This window comes from Marmota flaviventris, chromosome 7 (assembly GCF_047511675.1).
Source record: "Marmota flaviventris isolate mMarFla1 chromosome 7, mMarFla1.hap1, whole genome shotgun sequence".
NCBI lineage: Eukaryota > Metazoa > Chordata > Mammalia > Rodentia > Sciuridae > Marmota > Marmota flaviventris.
Genome location: NC_092504.1, coordinates 62,331,407 through 62,345,956, shown reverse-complemented (window position 1 = coordinate 62,345,956; position 14,550 = coordinate 62,331,407). Strand labels below are relative to the sequence as shown.

Sequence of the window (14,550 nt, the reverse complement as noted above, 5' to 3'; positions counted from 1 at the left end):
AAGATGGTAACAGGTGAAACCAGAGTGAGAGCAGAGAACTCACATTTGCAATGTACTATTGTATGAAGGAAGAGCTGGGAGATCTACAAATGTCCTGGATGTGGGATGGGAAGAAAGTAAGGAGTCAAAGATGGTGTAAGATTTCTGACCTGTGTACCTGGAGAATGGATTTACTGAGATGAGAAGAATTAGGAAGAGAACAAACTAAAAAGGATGAAGTTGTGAGCTCAGTAGAGTACAAGGACCAGAAACTTTTTCAGTAAATATTTTAGCCTTTGGGATTCACAATTGGGTCTATATCACAACGCTTGTCACTGAAGTATAAAAGCAGCCAAAGATAATGCATGAACAAATGAATATGCCTGTGTCTCAATAAATTTTTAGTTTTTGATTCTAAATACTGAGTTCATATAACTTTCATAAGTTATTGGTCATGACTATTTTCAACTATTTAAAAATAAAGAAAATATTCTTAGTTTACAGGTCATAAAAATATATGCATCAGGCCACATTTATTCTGTTGACTCCTGGTATAAAACACTTTAGTTTCACCAATATGTCTTCTACAACTAATTTAGGACTTCTTCTGTGATACCACAGCATGGCCCCTACATCACCATACAGACTCTGCCATCAACCAATTGGTGATTTCTTAGGAGTACTGACTCCATACAATAGAAGGATTCATAATATGCAGCAAAATATTAACATTTGTGTACTCCCTGATTCTCAGAAATCCACCCACACAGAAAATGAGAAATAGTCTTAAAGGCACACCTTCATTCCAATGTTAGGGAAAAACAGAACCTTATTATTAGCATTAGATGTAGAAAGTCTCAAGATTAATTACTGGGGGGGGGGGGCGCGGAAACCAGAAAAATAAACTGTGCTTGTGAAATTGACAGAATGCTTTCTTAAGAAAATAATCGGTCTTCTCTAGGGAGCTTCAAAAATTCGAATTTCAAACTTACACCTTTTAAAAAATATATATTGACTTTAAAAAGAGTCAACAGCTAGAAAATAAATTATTCTAACAAAACATTTATAGTCAGAAAAAAACTGAAAAGTTTTAACAGAGGATAAAGGAGGACATATCACGCATATGCTTGTTCAAATTTGAGGACAATCTTGTATCAAGGACTCTCTTGCTTCTTCAGGAACCTGCTGGCAACACAGTGATACCATCAGGGGCAGACACAAGTGGAGTTTTTAGAAAATAGTATTTGAGAAGTCAATTTTGATGTTTGACTCATGCAATGGTGTGATGAGTTGTTGAGATTAATGTCAACATCTTTGGCTTGTGTCAAAATCAGGGAAAAATCTCTGGGCAGCAGTTTACTAATTGTACCATCTTGTTTAATTGCTTAAAATCTCCAGGCTTCACCTTTCTTATCTGTAATGTGGGGGTAAAGGCACCAACTCTCCATAATACTAACTGGGATAACAACTGGTAAACCTTTAACTGAGCACCTTGTCCTCAATAAATGAAAATTAATATATTCTTACATGTGATATGTTAAAATTCTCTCATGCATTTCCTAAAGCTCGCAATTAGAGATTGAGCTGAATGTTGAAAACAGATGATCAATAAGATGCAAAAACCTGACCCTTCACAGACTAATCCAATATATTTAGGGTACCATTAGGATATCATACCTTCTCAAAGGCACACTGAGGGTTTCTGCAAACAACAGGTTTGCAGATAACGATGTTGCCATGGCAACGGCAGTTTTGGCATGAATCAGGCTTCCAAACTGTGGCATCCTGCAAAGAAGCATAAGCTCTGAGTTAAAAACTGATCAGTCAAGGTCTGAGCACACAAAGGCAACACCATCAAAAGCCCCACATCCTGAACAATTAAAAGGCAGAGGAGTGTCACAGGCACACCACACACATACTCTCTGGGCACTGATTAACCCTGAATGGCAATAAAAGCAGTATGATCCATTTCACAATAGTCAACCTACATAGCCAAAGACAAGGGCATTCAGCACACAGCTGTCAATACCCAGAGTAGAAAGTATCGATTAGCCACAAACCTCTGAGGACATGCTGCTCCCTGACTTGAAGTTTCTTTTTGCTGTTAACTAGCACAAATTATCTGAGAAGGTTTATGACTTTTTTTTTTTAAGGTTCCAGGGATTAAGCCACATCCCCAGCCCTATTTTGTATTTTTTTAAATTTAGAGACTGGGTCTCACTGAGTTGCTTAGCACCTCACTTTTGCTGAGGCTGGCTTTGAACTCACGATCCTTCTGCCTCAGCCTCCCAAATCACTAGGATTACAGGCATGCACCACCACGTCCTGTGGAAAATGACATTTTGTCTAGCTCTAATCAGTATTCAAAAAGCAGTATTTGCCACCAGATCATAAAAGCACCTCAGACCTCACTCTGCTTACTGCATACTTCAATGCTCATCAGAGACAGATGTATGTAAGTGGTTCTGTTTTTCAAGATACATTCACCAAACACATATGCATCGAGTAGCTGTTTTGTGATCTTAATTGGGATCTTAATGAAGTCTAAGTATGGGACCGTCTATGAAGATCTCACACATTATTTTGGATCATGAACGTTAAATAAACAAAAATGTGATTATCCAACAAATTGGGAAGAAAAATAGTGAACACAAAAGAGAATCCAGGCTCTAATAAAGGTCTCAGGAATTTCTTTCCTATTTCTCACCTCTATCATGTTGAATCCTTATTTCAATCCTACTATTTTAAAGTAACTTTTAGCCCAACTCTCTCAGAGATTCCACAGAGACCTTTTCTATCCATTGAAATGTTGCTATGATGACTTTGAATTTAAGCAAAAAGACACTAGAGGATGTACTGAAATCCATTTTCCCAGACATTCCTATTCCTATTCTACATGAGTTGAAAATAGCCAAACTATTTGACTGAATTTTAAACACTAAACCTGAGAATGCTGTCTGTACTATTCTCTGGTTTAAAACAACTCTAAGGCTCAGCTTTGCTTCAGATGGGATAAAACACAGACCCTACAATCAGGCCTTCACCTCGCTTTCTGGGCTTGCTGAACCTCACAGTCCTGAGGCTTTCATCCATTCACAACAACTAGGTCAAGTTACTAGACAGCCCTGCCTCCTCTCACCTGGTCTCACATCTCACTCTCCTGCTGGGATCCCTACTCCTCCCTGACTTCTCCTGGAGGAGTTTGCAAACCCACACTCTCTTTACACGCCAACCTCAGAGTTGAATCATTCTTACCCCTATTCCATGCAGCTCTTTGACACTCCCCTACAACCCCACTTTGTCCTGCACACACTGTCACACTTTATTGCACTCATTTAAATGCCTGTTAGCCTTGCCAGAGCAGACTGTAAATCCTTTGAAGCATGAACTTGGCCTGCTACACTGCAGATCTTTAAAAAGAGGAGTTAGTAGTTCATAAGTTGCTTAGTGAAGGTTTATTCTCCCTTTAAAACTTTCTCATCCTTTTTTTTCCCTCAATAAACCAAAATCCAAGTGCTACTCAATACTCCAAGGAGAGAAAGAGAAGTTTCTAAGCTCCTGCCAGCGTCATCAGAACACAAGTATTTGACTTGAGCTGGGAATGGGCTGGGAGATGGGTGGACACAACAGACACTTTTACATGCAATGGCAGAAACCAAATGTGATGGTTAATGTTATGTGCCAACACAGCTAGGCTATGGAGCCCATTTGTTTGGTTGGACATTAGTCTAGATGTTGCAGTGAAGAAACAGGTGGTCCCCAACTTTTGACTTTTTGACTTTACGATGGTACAAAAAAATACACATTTAATAGAAATCATAATTTGAATTTGGGGTTTGAATCTTTTCCCAGGCTAGCAATATGCAGTGTGATACTCTCTTGAGATGCTGAACAGCAGAGCAAACCACAGCTCCCAATCAGCCACAAGATCACCAGGGTAAACAACAAATACTCTACAGCGTCCTGTGTTGCTATTATGTACAGGTAATAGGTACGTTAGTTGCATGAAATGCATTTTTGACTAATATTTTCTTACAATCAATGAGGATATAACCCATTGAGAATTGAGGAACATCTGTATTTTGTGGATGAGATTGACATGTACCATCAGTTGACTTTTAAATAAAGGAGTTTACTTTCCATAACATGATGAGTCTCATACAATTAGTTAATGTCCTTAATTGAAAAAAATCTGAGGCTTTCTAGAGAAAAGGGAATTCAACCTTAAATCTATAATATGGCTCAGGAAGTTTAGGCAGGAGGATTTCATGTTCAAAACCAGCCTCAGCAACTTAGCAAAGCCCTAAACAACTTAGTGAGACCCTATCTCTAAATAAAATATATAAATGGGGGCTGGGGATGTGGATAAGTGCTTAAGCATCCTGGGTTCAATCCCTGGTACCAAAAAAGAAAAGAGAGCTACAACATGGAAATTTTGCCTGCATTTCCAGCTTGCTCATCTGTTTTGTAGATTTTGAACTTGCCAGTGCATGAGCCAATGAACAAATTCCTTAAATACCCCCACCTCCTATCGGTTCTATTTATCTGCATAACCATGACTAATGTACCAACACTTGTATAGATTTACATGGATATGCATGACACTCTACACAGAGTCACTTCTCAGGTCAAGAAACGCTACGCTCATAATCACTCAGAGAATGTGCTTCAAATACAGGTAATTTTCCAAAGTTATTTTAGACACATAATATGTATCTGAGGTAAGATGACATTCCCAGTGGCTGACTCACAAATTCTAAGTCAAAGCAAATGAATACCAGAACTTGCCTTGGATTACTTCTGAATTTCTCCTTATCATTATAGCACATTCTTCAAACTTGACAATAATGTGACAACTACAGGATGGTCTTAACCCAAAGAACACTGACATGAAAGTGAGGAAAAATGAAGTTCATTTCTAAGCACAATGCAATATATGTTTCCTGATGATTTCAAGAAAATAGTTCCAGTTTTAGGATACAGATTAAATAAAAATGACAATTTCACAAAGCCTATTACTACCATTTATTGATAATTTAGTTTATGTTGACCAATCTTGGAGCAGGAAGAGCAATTATTGTATAAGAGGAAGAAGGCTTTCTCAAACTCTGCCATCGTCCTGGAAGACCAGGGAACACAGCTATGTGCTGGTACCATGCAAAGCTCTTACCTGCAGGACAGCCCTATGTAAAGGTCTCCAATGCAATTTACAGATGAGGAAACAGGATGTGAGAGATGGAAAAATTTCCCCAAGTTCAAAAAGTCCTTAGAAGATCTCAGTACACAGGCTCTGGGGCCAGACTGCCTGGGTTCAAATCCTAATGTCATCATTTACTAACTGTGCATCTGTGGTTAAAGTGCCTGTGTCCCAGGTTCCTCGTCTGTGAAACTGGGATACTAAAGTAAGGTAGATGCTAAAGGTACTTACTCCATAGTTTTCTTAGAAGCATCACGTGAGATGCTGTATTTAAAGATTTATAAACATTGTCTGGGACTTACTAAGAGATCATTAAATGTAATCTGGTTTTGCTCCAAAGGCTTTCTACTATGTTATAGGCATTCAACAAACATCTTCTAAACATTTCCTTTTCTTAAAGTGAATACAGTCCCATAAGTATCATGATTTTCCCATGTTCTCACTCTATACAAGTAAAACTTAGGGGAATAAGATTATTTCTTAATTGGTATTCTTGCGCTCGAAGGATCCAGAACATTGCCATGGGAGAGACCTGTAGGAATGAATCTGTAGACTGAGTTTGAAGACAATTAGGTAATTAGAAAGGTCTCTGTCTCACAAAGCAGTCAGCATGAGTCCTCATCTTTCTTTAACTTAGACCATGAATAGCCACACTGGGTCATATGAGCTTTCTTCATCTTAGTTTGGGCCAACCAACTTCATTCTCTCCAGATGCAACATTCAAAACACCAGACTTCAAGTTCTTCTCTACACTCAATCATGTTCACAATGACCTCCAAGTTCCTAAAAGCCCATTACACATTTTAGCAGCCTTCAATTATTGCACTTAGCTTACTGAATTCTAAACAGGACCTTCTGAGAACAGAGAGTAAGTTTCCCACTTTCATTCACAAAAACCATAATCTTTCTTCATGTCAATTCAATGTTTCAATTTTTCTGGATCTGGGAAGCCTTCTTGATCTGTTTCCATATCTGTCTTCCCAGCAGATAATGAGTCTTCAAGAAAGGAAATTTCATTTTACTCCTCTTTGTAGATCCCCTGAACTTAACCCAGTTCCTAAATGTTGTCTGAACTAATTAATAAACAACTCAGGTACTTGTTTACCCTCATGAAAACATCTACCTGTATAAATTCATATATTCTAGTTAGGCTTGTGAGAGCTTGAGGAAACAATGTTTAACTGATATCACCACAAAATCCTTATAATGTTGGATGTTATGACATTCCTGGGGTCTAACTATATTTAAAGAAAACTTTTCTTCATCTAAGCATTGAACCCAAAGAAAAAAGTTCTTAATTTTATGCCCTTAATTAATATATCCTCAGAGAGGTAAATAATTTATGGTTAATTTTAAGTAAAATAAATGCTTTCCCAAGCCTGGATAGATGGTCATATACTTTTTAGTTTTAAAACTTTACAAATCAATTTCTATGAGGCCATAAAATTGCTTTATGAAAGTAGGGACGCGGGAGTTCCTCAATAGCTAAAACTTTGGATAAAGCCATAAAATCCAAAGAAATAACACTGTAAAGTAAGTTTTACAGATTTTCATGTTACTACTGCAATTCTATCACTTTATAATCTTCTCTTTCAGTTTAACACACTCTGCAAAAGTATATTCTTAAGAGAGTCTTTCACTAGAATATAGATGAAAGGATTAGATTATGACAAAACTAAAAAGCAATGAAAATATGGTCTATTTAAACAGTTTTAATATTTTTAATAAAATATGAATAAAATTTTCAGATAATATCATTATTCCAAACCCAAATACTTTAAAGTAGAAGGGTACTTTAAAAAGAAACTTATTTACTTGTCAAATATCTATTGAACATTTGATTAGTGCTAAAAATGAACAATGAATATACCCTTCATCAGGACTCAAATTTCTGGGGGAAATTATTTATAGTACTCTAAAGAGCAGAATATCAACTGTCAACATAAATTTTCTTTCATCTAAATGTTATAATAACCATACTTTAATTATTGATTAATGCATCTCATTTTTAAATGCCCTTGGCTTTTTAGAGCAAAAATGAGAAAGAAGGAATAATGTTCCCCAAAACTGTGCTTTCAAGTTACAAAATAGTATGTGGACTATAATGCTTTTTTGGAATAAAAATATATTTAAATGCATAGAAACAAAGTGTGAAATTATGTGATTTTACATAACCAGGGTGTTGGTTAGCTTTTCAATGGTGTGATCAAAATACCTACAAGAACAACTTAAAGGAGGAAAAGTTTATTTTGGTTCATGAATGCAGGGGTTCCATCCATGAATGGTCCACTCCATGGCTCTGGGCTCAAAGTGAAGCAGAACTTCATGGAAAAAGGATGTGATGGAGGGAAGCTGCTCCATTCACAGTGGCCAGAAAATAGAGTAGGGAAGGGGCCCACAGATGAGAAACTCTTCCAGGGATGACTCCAATGACCCATGCCCTCCAGCCATACCCCACTTGCATTTTACCTCTGAATGTTCCTGCATTGACAAAGGAGTTGGGGGAACACCTGATATCAAATCATAACACCCAGGAAGCAAAGGGTGGTCATTATTGGTGGGTGGTAGGTGAGTTTTTGTTTTGTCCTTTATCCTTATCTGTATTTTCTATTTTTATTTAATATTTAACTTATGTGATATTTTAAAGTCACTTTAAAAATATAAGGTAGGAAAACAAAAACAAAAAAAAAGGTTTTTTTACCCCCAACAAACATAGACCCAGACAAAACTGGGCTTTGGTGTTAAACTAGCTTGGGGAGAGAGGGTAAATAAAACCATTTACTAAATATATAACAGTAGGTGATTTATCTAAACTTCCTGAGCTATCCCCAAACTCAGTCAAATTTCAAAAATTAACTGTACTCCCTACTTGTCCTTCAAAGCAATGAAAGAAATACAATATTCAACCGGGGCCCATGTCTTCATTTCTGGAGGTTCATTTTCCTGACAAGTCTGGTTTTCAAGAAAGATAATCCATAAAAAAGGGTTCTTTGACCCAGCTTCAGTTCAGGCACAGAAATAATGGTCCTTGTTTGTCAAGGAACCATAAAGAAACGAATCAATAACTTTCATAAGGTTATTTTAGAGCTCAGTGCTTTTCCCAAGTGCCCTTCTTCAGACAACTTAGATAAACAATACCTTTTTCATTTGGTCTCATTTTAAAGTTCATGGAAAGCTCCTCATTCAGTCCCAAATAAGAAGGAAGACAGGGCATATATTGTCAGGAAAAGATATGGGATCTTGTATTTACAATAAATTATCTCCTCTCAGGAAGAGTAAGTACAAGTTAATGCCACAAAAGAGAAAATGACAAACCACTTTCTGTCTGAGACCTATTTCACAGATTTGCTCCATATAATACCCACTTATGGAACTTCTTGTTTTACATATCAAGGACCATTTCAGCATCCTGGGATGATTAGCTTGTACCCGGTCTCCTTCACCTGTCTTAAAAATGATAAACCTATAGGCATCCACTGTAAGAATATCAGCTTGGATACAGAAACAACAGCAAGCATCACAGATGAAAAGATAGCTGCTATATATAACTGAAAGTGCCTTTGTTCAAAAGACCCTGAACAGCAAGTTAGCATCACGTTTTTGTACAGATGTCTTACAATAGCGTGATACCACAAGTGGAGGCAGGGAGAGGGAGGAAAAGGGAACAAGTTACTTCCAAGCGCTAGTGTGTCCCAGATTCTCCAAACATTCGTGATCCTACTACTCCTCACAGCATCCTGTAGACAAGGTATCATGACCCTGATTTTATTACTGAGGGAATAAAACATAGAAGGTTGAGTGAACTGCATAGAGCTCAGCTGGTAATTGAGACATCTGGGATTCAAACCCATTCTTTCTTTTCTTTTCTTTTTTTTCCTGTTTTGCTGTTATATAATATCAATAATCATGTACTATAATGTATAACAACTTTACCATTTTAAATCACTCTTAGTTCTACTTTCTGACTTTAACTGATTAAAATTGAGAAACACCTAGGGCAGTGCTGCCTCCGTTTACAATGAAGAGTATGTGAGGTTTAAGTGACCTACCTACTTAATACTCCCACCCCTCTTAATCTAGCTTCCATACAGCCCCCAGGTCTCAGTTTAAATATCACTTCCTCAAGAAGGCCTGCTCTGCCTCCTCAACCAAGTCAATATTCCTCTGCTTCATGTTCTCAAAGCACCTCCCAATTCCAGAGAGACATATGTACTCCTCCCAGTTTTGTTTTACATAGAAACCAAACAAGGAAGAAGAGGGCACCTTCTGGGTTCTAGATTGTTTGGCAGTTACATCATTTTATTTTTCTTTTTAGAACCTCTTTACACAGATTTTCGTCATAATTTCCATTTTATAGATGAAGAAACTAAGGTTCAGAGAGGTTGAGCAACAGTACCAAAGCTCATGAGCCTTGGTACCTGTGTTTGAACTGGTGTACCCATTTGATTCTAAAGTTTGTTTTCATACATTATCACCGCTGTAGCCACAGCCTGGTCTAGGAACACAAGGTTACACAGCACTAGTTCAAATAGCAGTGCTGACATGGTAGAGTGGGTAACCTTGGGTTAAATACCAATTCAACTACTTCCTAGCTTTAGAATGCTGAACAAATCTATTAATTTTTCTGAGTCTCCATTTCCTAGTATGTAAATTAAGTAAAAGAGAGGACCTAATCAAGTGACAGTAAGAATGAACTACACTAATATTCTTGGTCCAGAGACCCTCCCATGAGATGCACGCAGTCGATGCTACCTATGAATTTAGACACATGTCATAAGCTTCACCTGTTGTATTTTTTATGACGGAGGAAAGAGTTAGTGTTTAGACCTGTAGAAAGTCTCCCTGGAATCTCCAGTATCCAAGACACGGGGTAGTTCACTTTCCTAGGGCTTACATGTTTACACAATATTCTACTATCAAGTTATATGTAAACTGTATTCCTAGAGCAATACAGCATGCCCAAAATAATTAAGATATCTTTAAAATATAGAATAAAATAAACATCCAAATGCTGTACTCCCCATTCCAAATTCTGAAACATTTGAAATACAAGCTTAATTATAGCTCATCTATTATTACTTAACACCCAACTTTCCATTTGTTCTGACACAATCCTGTTATAGTGAGAGTCTGACCTAAGAGCATCCCAAATGACAACTCTCCTAAATTCCTGGAGACAATTACCACAGAAAATTTTTCATTACTGATTAATTCAGTCACATATTTCCATTTTAAGGAATCCAGATACTAGGGAGATTCTACTGTAGCTAAGCTTGTAATTACTTTTTTATTCTATCAATTCAGCTCCCAAAGATTTCATTTCATATTCCTAAAGCAAATGTAGGGGGAAAAATTAAACATTCAAAATGTTTGCACATAAAGTTAAATTATAGCTATACCATTATTGCCCATATTAAAATTACTTATTTTCTTGTCTTCTCTACTAGATCATTATCATGTCTTTTATTCTTTTAGTTTTCTACTTCTCTGTCTTTAAAGAGTAAGGACAATTTCTTTATATTCATGTAGCTATGTATTCCCATAGGGACTAAAACATAGCAGACACATGTTTTTGAATGAAATAATAAATGAATGGCAGGAGGAATATTCCCAAACTTAAAGAATTGCTAGCTGTTTTATGATGTAATTGCTAAAAAAAACACTAATGCACAAACAACAGCACTTCAGTCAATATGCTGCCCTTTAAAAGTCTTGCAGCTGCAATAGCCATTTTCAATCTATAATATTTGAGAGCTTGCCTTCTAGACTTACATCTCAGTTAAGACCTTTATTCTAAAAGAGCCCCTCTATTTCTGATTAAATGTCAAGCTGATACTATTGTGTTCCAGCATGCCACAACTGTGTCATATCATCTGAAGCTCTTTTGGTGTGTCTTTAATCCCTAACTTTTCCTCAAGCCAGCCCCTTGGCAGTAGTCCTAGTTAAAAAGACCATCCAGTGAAAGCAAATGGTTTGGATTTGTACTGATACTTGCACTTCTTGACCAAAGACTGACATACTAAGTCTATTTTCAGGTCAGGACTGGCAGACATCCTGAATCAAAGGCTTCCTTTCCAGTAGCTGATTCTCACTATTTAATGTGAGGACTCCAGAACAGGGACCATGCTACTCAAAGAGACACGGAACATTTGCTTTAAATACAGAAGATTTGGGGTGCTACTAGTATTCAATGAACTAGGATCATAAATTCTAGATGTCATGTTGTGTGCATTCTTGCACAAATAAAAATTATCCCCCTTCGACATGACTTTTAAAAGTCCTACCAAATGTTCATGTAGTAAAAAATCTACCTATATTTATCTGATTATTATATACTGTTTATATACACCATGATCACACATTGAATTACCCAAAATTTAGCTACCATGTAACTTAAGGAAAGACTGTATTATATGTGGTTCAGAACTTTATGAAGATAATAAAAAACAATACGTATATTAGAAATATCAGATGCTTATATTTTAAATATTTCAATAACTAGGAAATTTCTTCAGAAAACAAATATTTATAAACATAATTAAACAGAATTTATAAAACATAAAAATCCAATCAAATAATACTAAGCTTGTTTAATGGAAGACTGCCTACAGCTAAAGAGAATAATGGTAAGCAAGAATTTAGATCAATAGAAAATATCCTAACTGAAACACAAAGAATGAAAGGATAGAGAATACAGAAAAGAAGATTGGAGACACAAGAAACATGTTATAAGGTTTAACATACAGGGTAATTTAGTTCTGAAGACAAGATGCAGAATATGGGAAGAATGAAATATCTTGAAGAAATATGGGCAATACTTTTCTAAAACCAAAGAAAAATGCCAAGCCATAGATTGAAAAAGTTCTGTAACTATCAAGCAGAATAAATGTTAAAGAAAATAACAATTTAAGTACATCAGCATCAGTATAAAAGCAAAAAGAAAAATCTTAAAGTCATAGAGAAATATGAAATTATATTCAAAAAAGAACAGTATAACTGACAACTTCTTCACCAAAAAAGAGTGATGAAAGTTAGAAGATAAATCTTTAAAGTAATAAGCAAAATACAATCACCAACATAGAATTCTATACCCAGCAAAAATATCCTTCAAAAAATAAAAGTGAAATAAAGATGTTTTTTTAATAAAGCCTATGAGACTTTATCACCTGCAGACTCAGACTAAATACTAAAGGAAGTTCTTCAGGCAAAAAGAAAATTACTCTAGGTAGGAACACAGGAATTAGGAAGGAATTCAGAGTAATCGGAAGGTAAATATCTGCATAGATCTAAATGAATAATAACCATACAAAACAAAAAGAACACCACCTTGTGGGATTTATGTATTATTTGTAAAATACGTAAATATAAATGACATATCAACAATAAGACACAAGATATAAGAGGAGTGAATAAATTTGGAATCATAAGGTACTAACACTAGATTATAATTAAAATGATTAATGCATGATGTAATATCTGTGATAATCACTAGAGGAATAATAAAAATATGTATAACTAACAGATTAACTTATTGGTAACTGAAATTGTGGGGGGAAATGTATTAATCCAAAGAACACAAGGAGAGAAAGAGGGCTGGGGTTATGGCTCAGTGGTACAGCACTTGCCTAACATGTGTAAGACACTGGGTTTGATTCCCAGCACCACATAAAAATAACTGAATAAAACAAATTAAATTATTCAATAAATAATTGAATAAATAAAAACTTAACAACTTAAAAGAAAAGACCATAGAACCAGAATGACAAATAGAAAACAAAATGTAAGATAGAAGATATAAACCTAAAAATACCAGTAACTACAATGAATGAAACATTAAAAGATAAATACTGTCAGACTGGACTACAAACAAAGCAGTGAATCCAATAACATTCAGTGCCATGATTATATAGTGTGAACTGAATTTTGCAAAGAAAAATCCCAATGCACACATATCTATATTTGAATATATTCACACATCTGCCTCATTCAAAATAGGATGTTACAAATTCAAGGCACTAGGAATTACTAAGAACCAACCATTGTGTTAAGCAAAGTGGAAGAAATAGACAAATACAATCCAATCCAGATAGGAAAGACTACAACCCAGTCCCTTACATTGGCTCTTAAATGTGAAACCTGGTTGGAGAGGCAGGACTTTTGAAACAAAGAACAAAGCAAAAGAAAATAACTTGAGAAAGAACATAGCATAGAGAAAGACACACTGGATTCTAGACCAGGCTCTACCAGTACCAGCCTGGGTCAACAGATAAATCACTTCCTTGGAAAATAAAAGATAAATCACTTTCCTCTCAGCAAGCTGTCCTCAGACATTTCTGTCCACTCCGGACAAATCTCTGTATGAACTGTTTCTCAGAGGAATTATCAAAGTACACCCCTGCACGGAATTTATAAAGGAGTTCATCATGCACTGGATTTCTTCTTTTGTGTGAATTCCACAACCACATTCATCAATATACGACCACTCCTAATGTATAAATAAGCTAGAAAGCTTACTTTTCAAAATGTCACATCCACAGAGATACTGTTGACTTAAAAAAAAAACACAAAACCTCTCAAGTCCCATTTTAAAATGTCACTACACAAGCTATGTGCTCTTAATATATTTTTATAGCTATAAGTTCTAGATCATATGTAAGGTACTATACTATTGAGCAACCACTGCATACATGTTACATACATATGCATATGTGTATATACATGTAGGATATGCATATATTATAGGTCTATACAAATAGCTATAATATACATATTACATACATTTACACATTACATGCATATGTATATAGTATGTATTTATATTTGACACAAAATACAAAAATTCTATGAAGCAATTAATTTTTACTTATTAAAACAAGAAATTGAAAATTACAGAAAGTGTTTGGTTAGTTATATAACTGGTGAAGTCAGGATTAGAACCCATGACTATTTGTTTTTAAGGTTCATATTTTTTCAACTGGAAAATGACATTGGTTCCAGAGAGAACAGTTCTCAACAGGCTTGAGTCTCTCTGATCAATAGACCTAATTGACTTTGGCTACTGCTTCTACCTATACCTTTTCTGCAGCTGGCAAGGATTTCTGGGAAGGAGAGAGTTAGGGATCAACCTTGGCAACCTGCCCTGCCTCAGCAACCTTATTCTCAATATCTTTCTCAAGATCTTCCTGTTTAGGAAAACAAATGCAGTTTCTCCTCTCCTCTGGAAATGTTTGAGGAAGCTTTTCATAAAGACACATGATGCAATAAAATAATAATGATATAGTAACAAAATGTTACAGTAACAACTACGCTCAAATCAACCTCCTTTAACTTGGCACATAAGTAGTGTAATAATTACTTAGCTACTTTATTTCCAT

The 14,550-nt window shown here is 35.7% G+C and overlaps 1 protein-coding gene across 1 annotated transcript in view; it reads right to left on the bottom strand.

The window, feature by feature from the left end:
* Fras1 (Fraser extracellular matrix complex subunit 1) overlaps positions 1–14,550 on the bottom strand; it is a 421,323-nt gene that overhangs the window by 261,605 nt on the left and 145,168 nt on the right. The window contains exon 3 of the mRNA XM_027939818.3: positions 1,657–1,764. Coding sequence (XP_027795619.3) covers positions 1,657–1,764 — 108 coding nt within the window. The remainder of the gene's footprint in view (positions 1–1,656; positions 1,765–14,550) is intronic.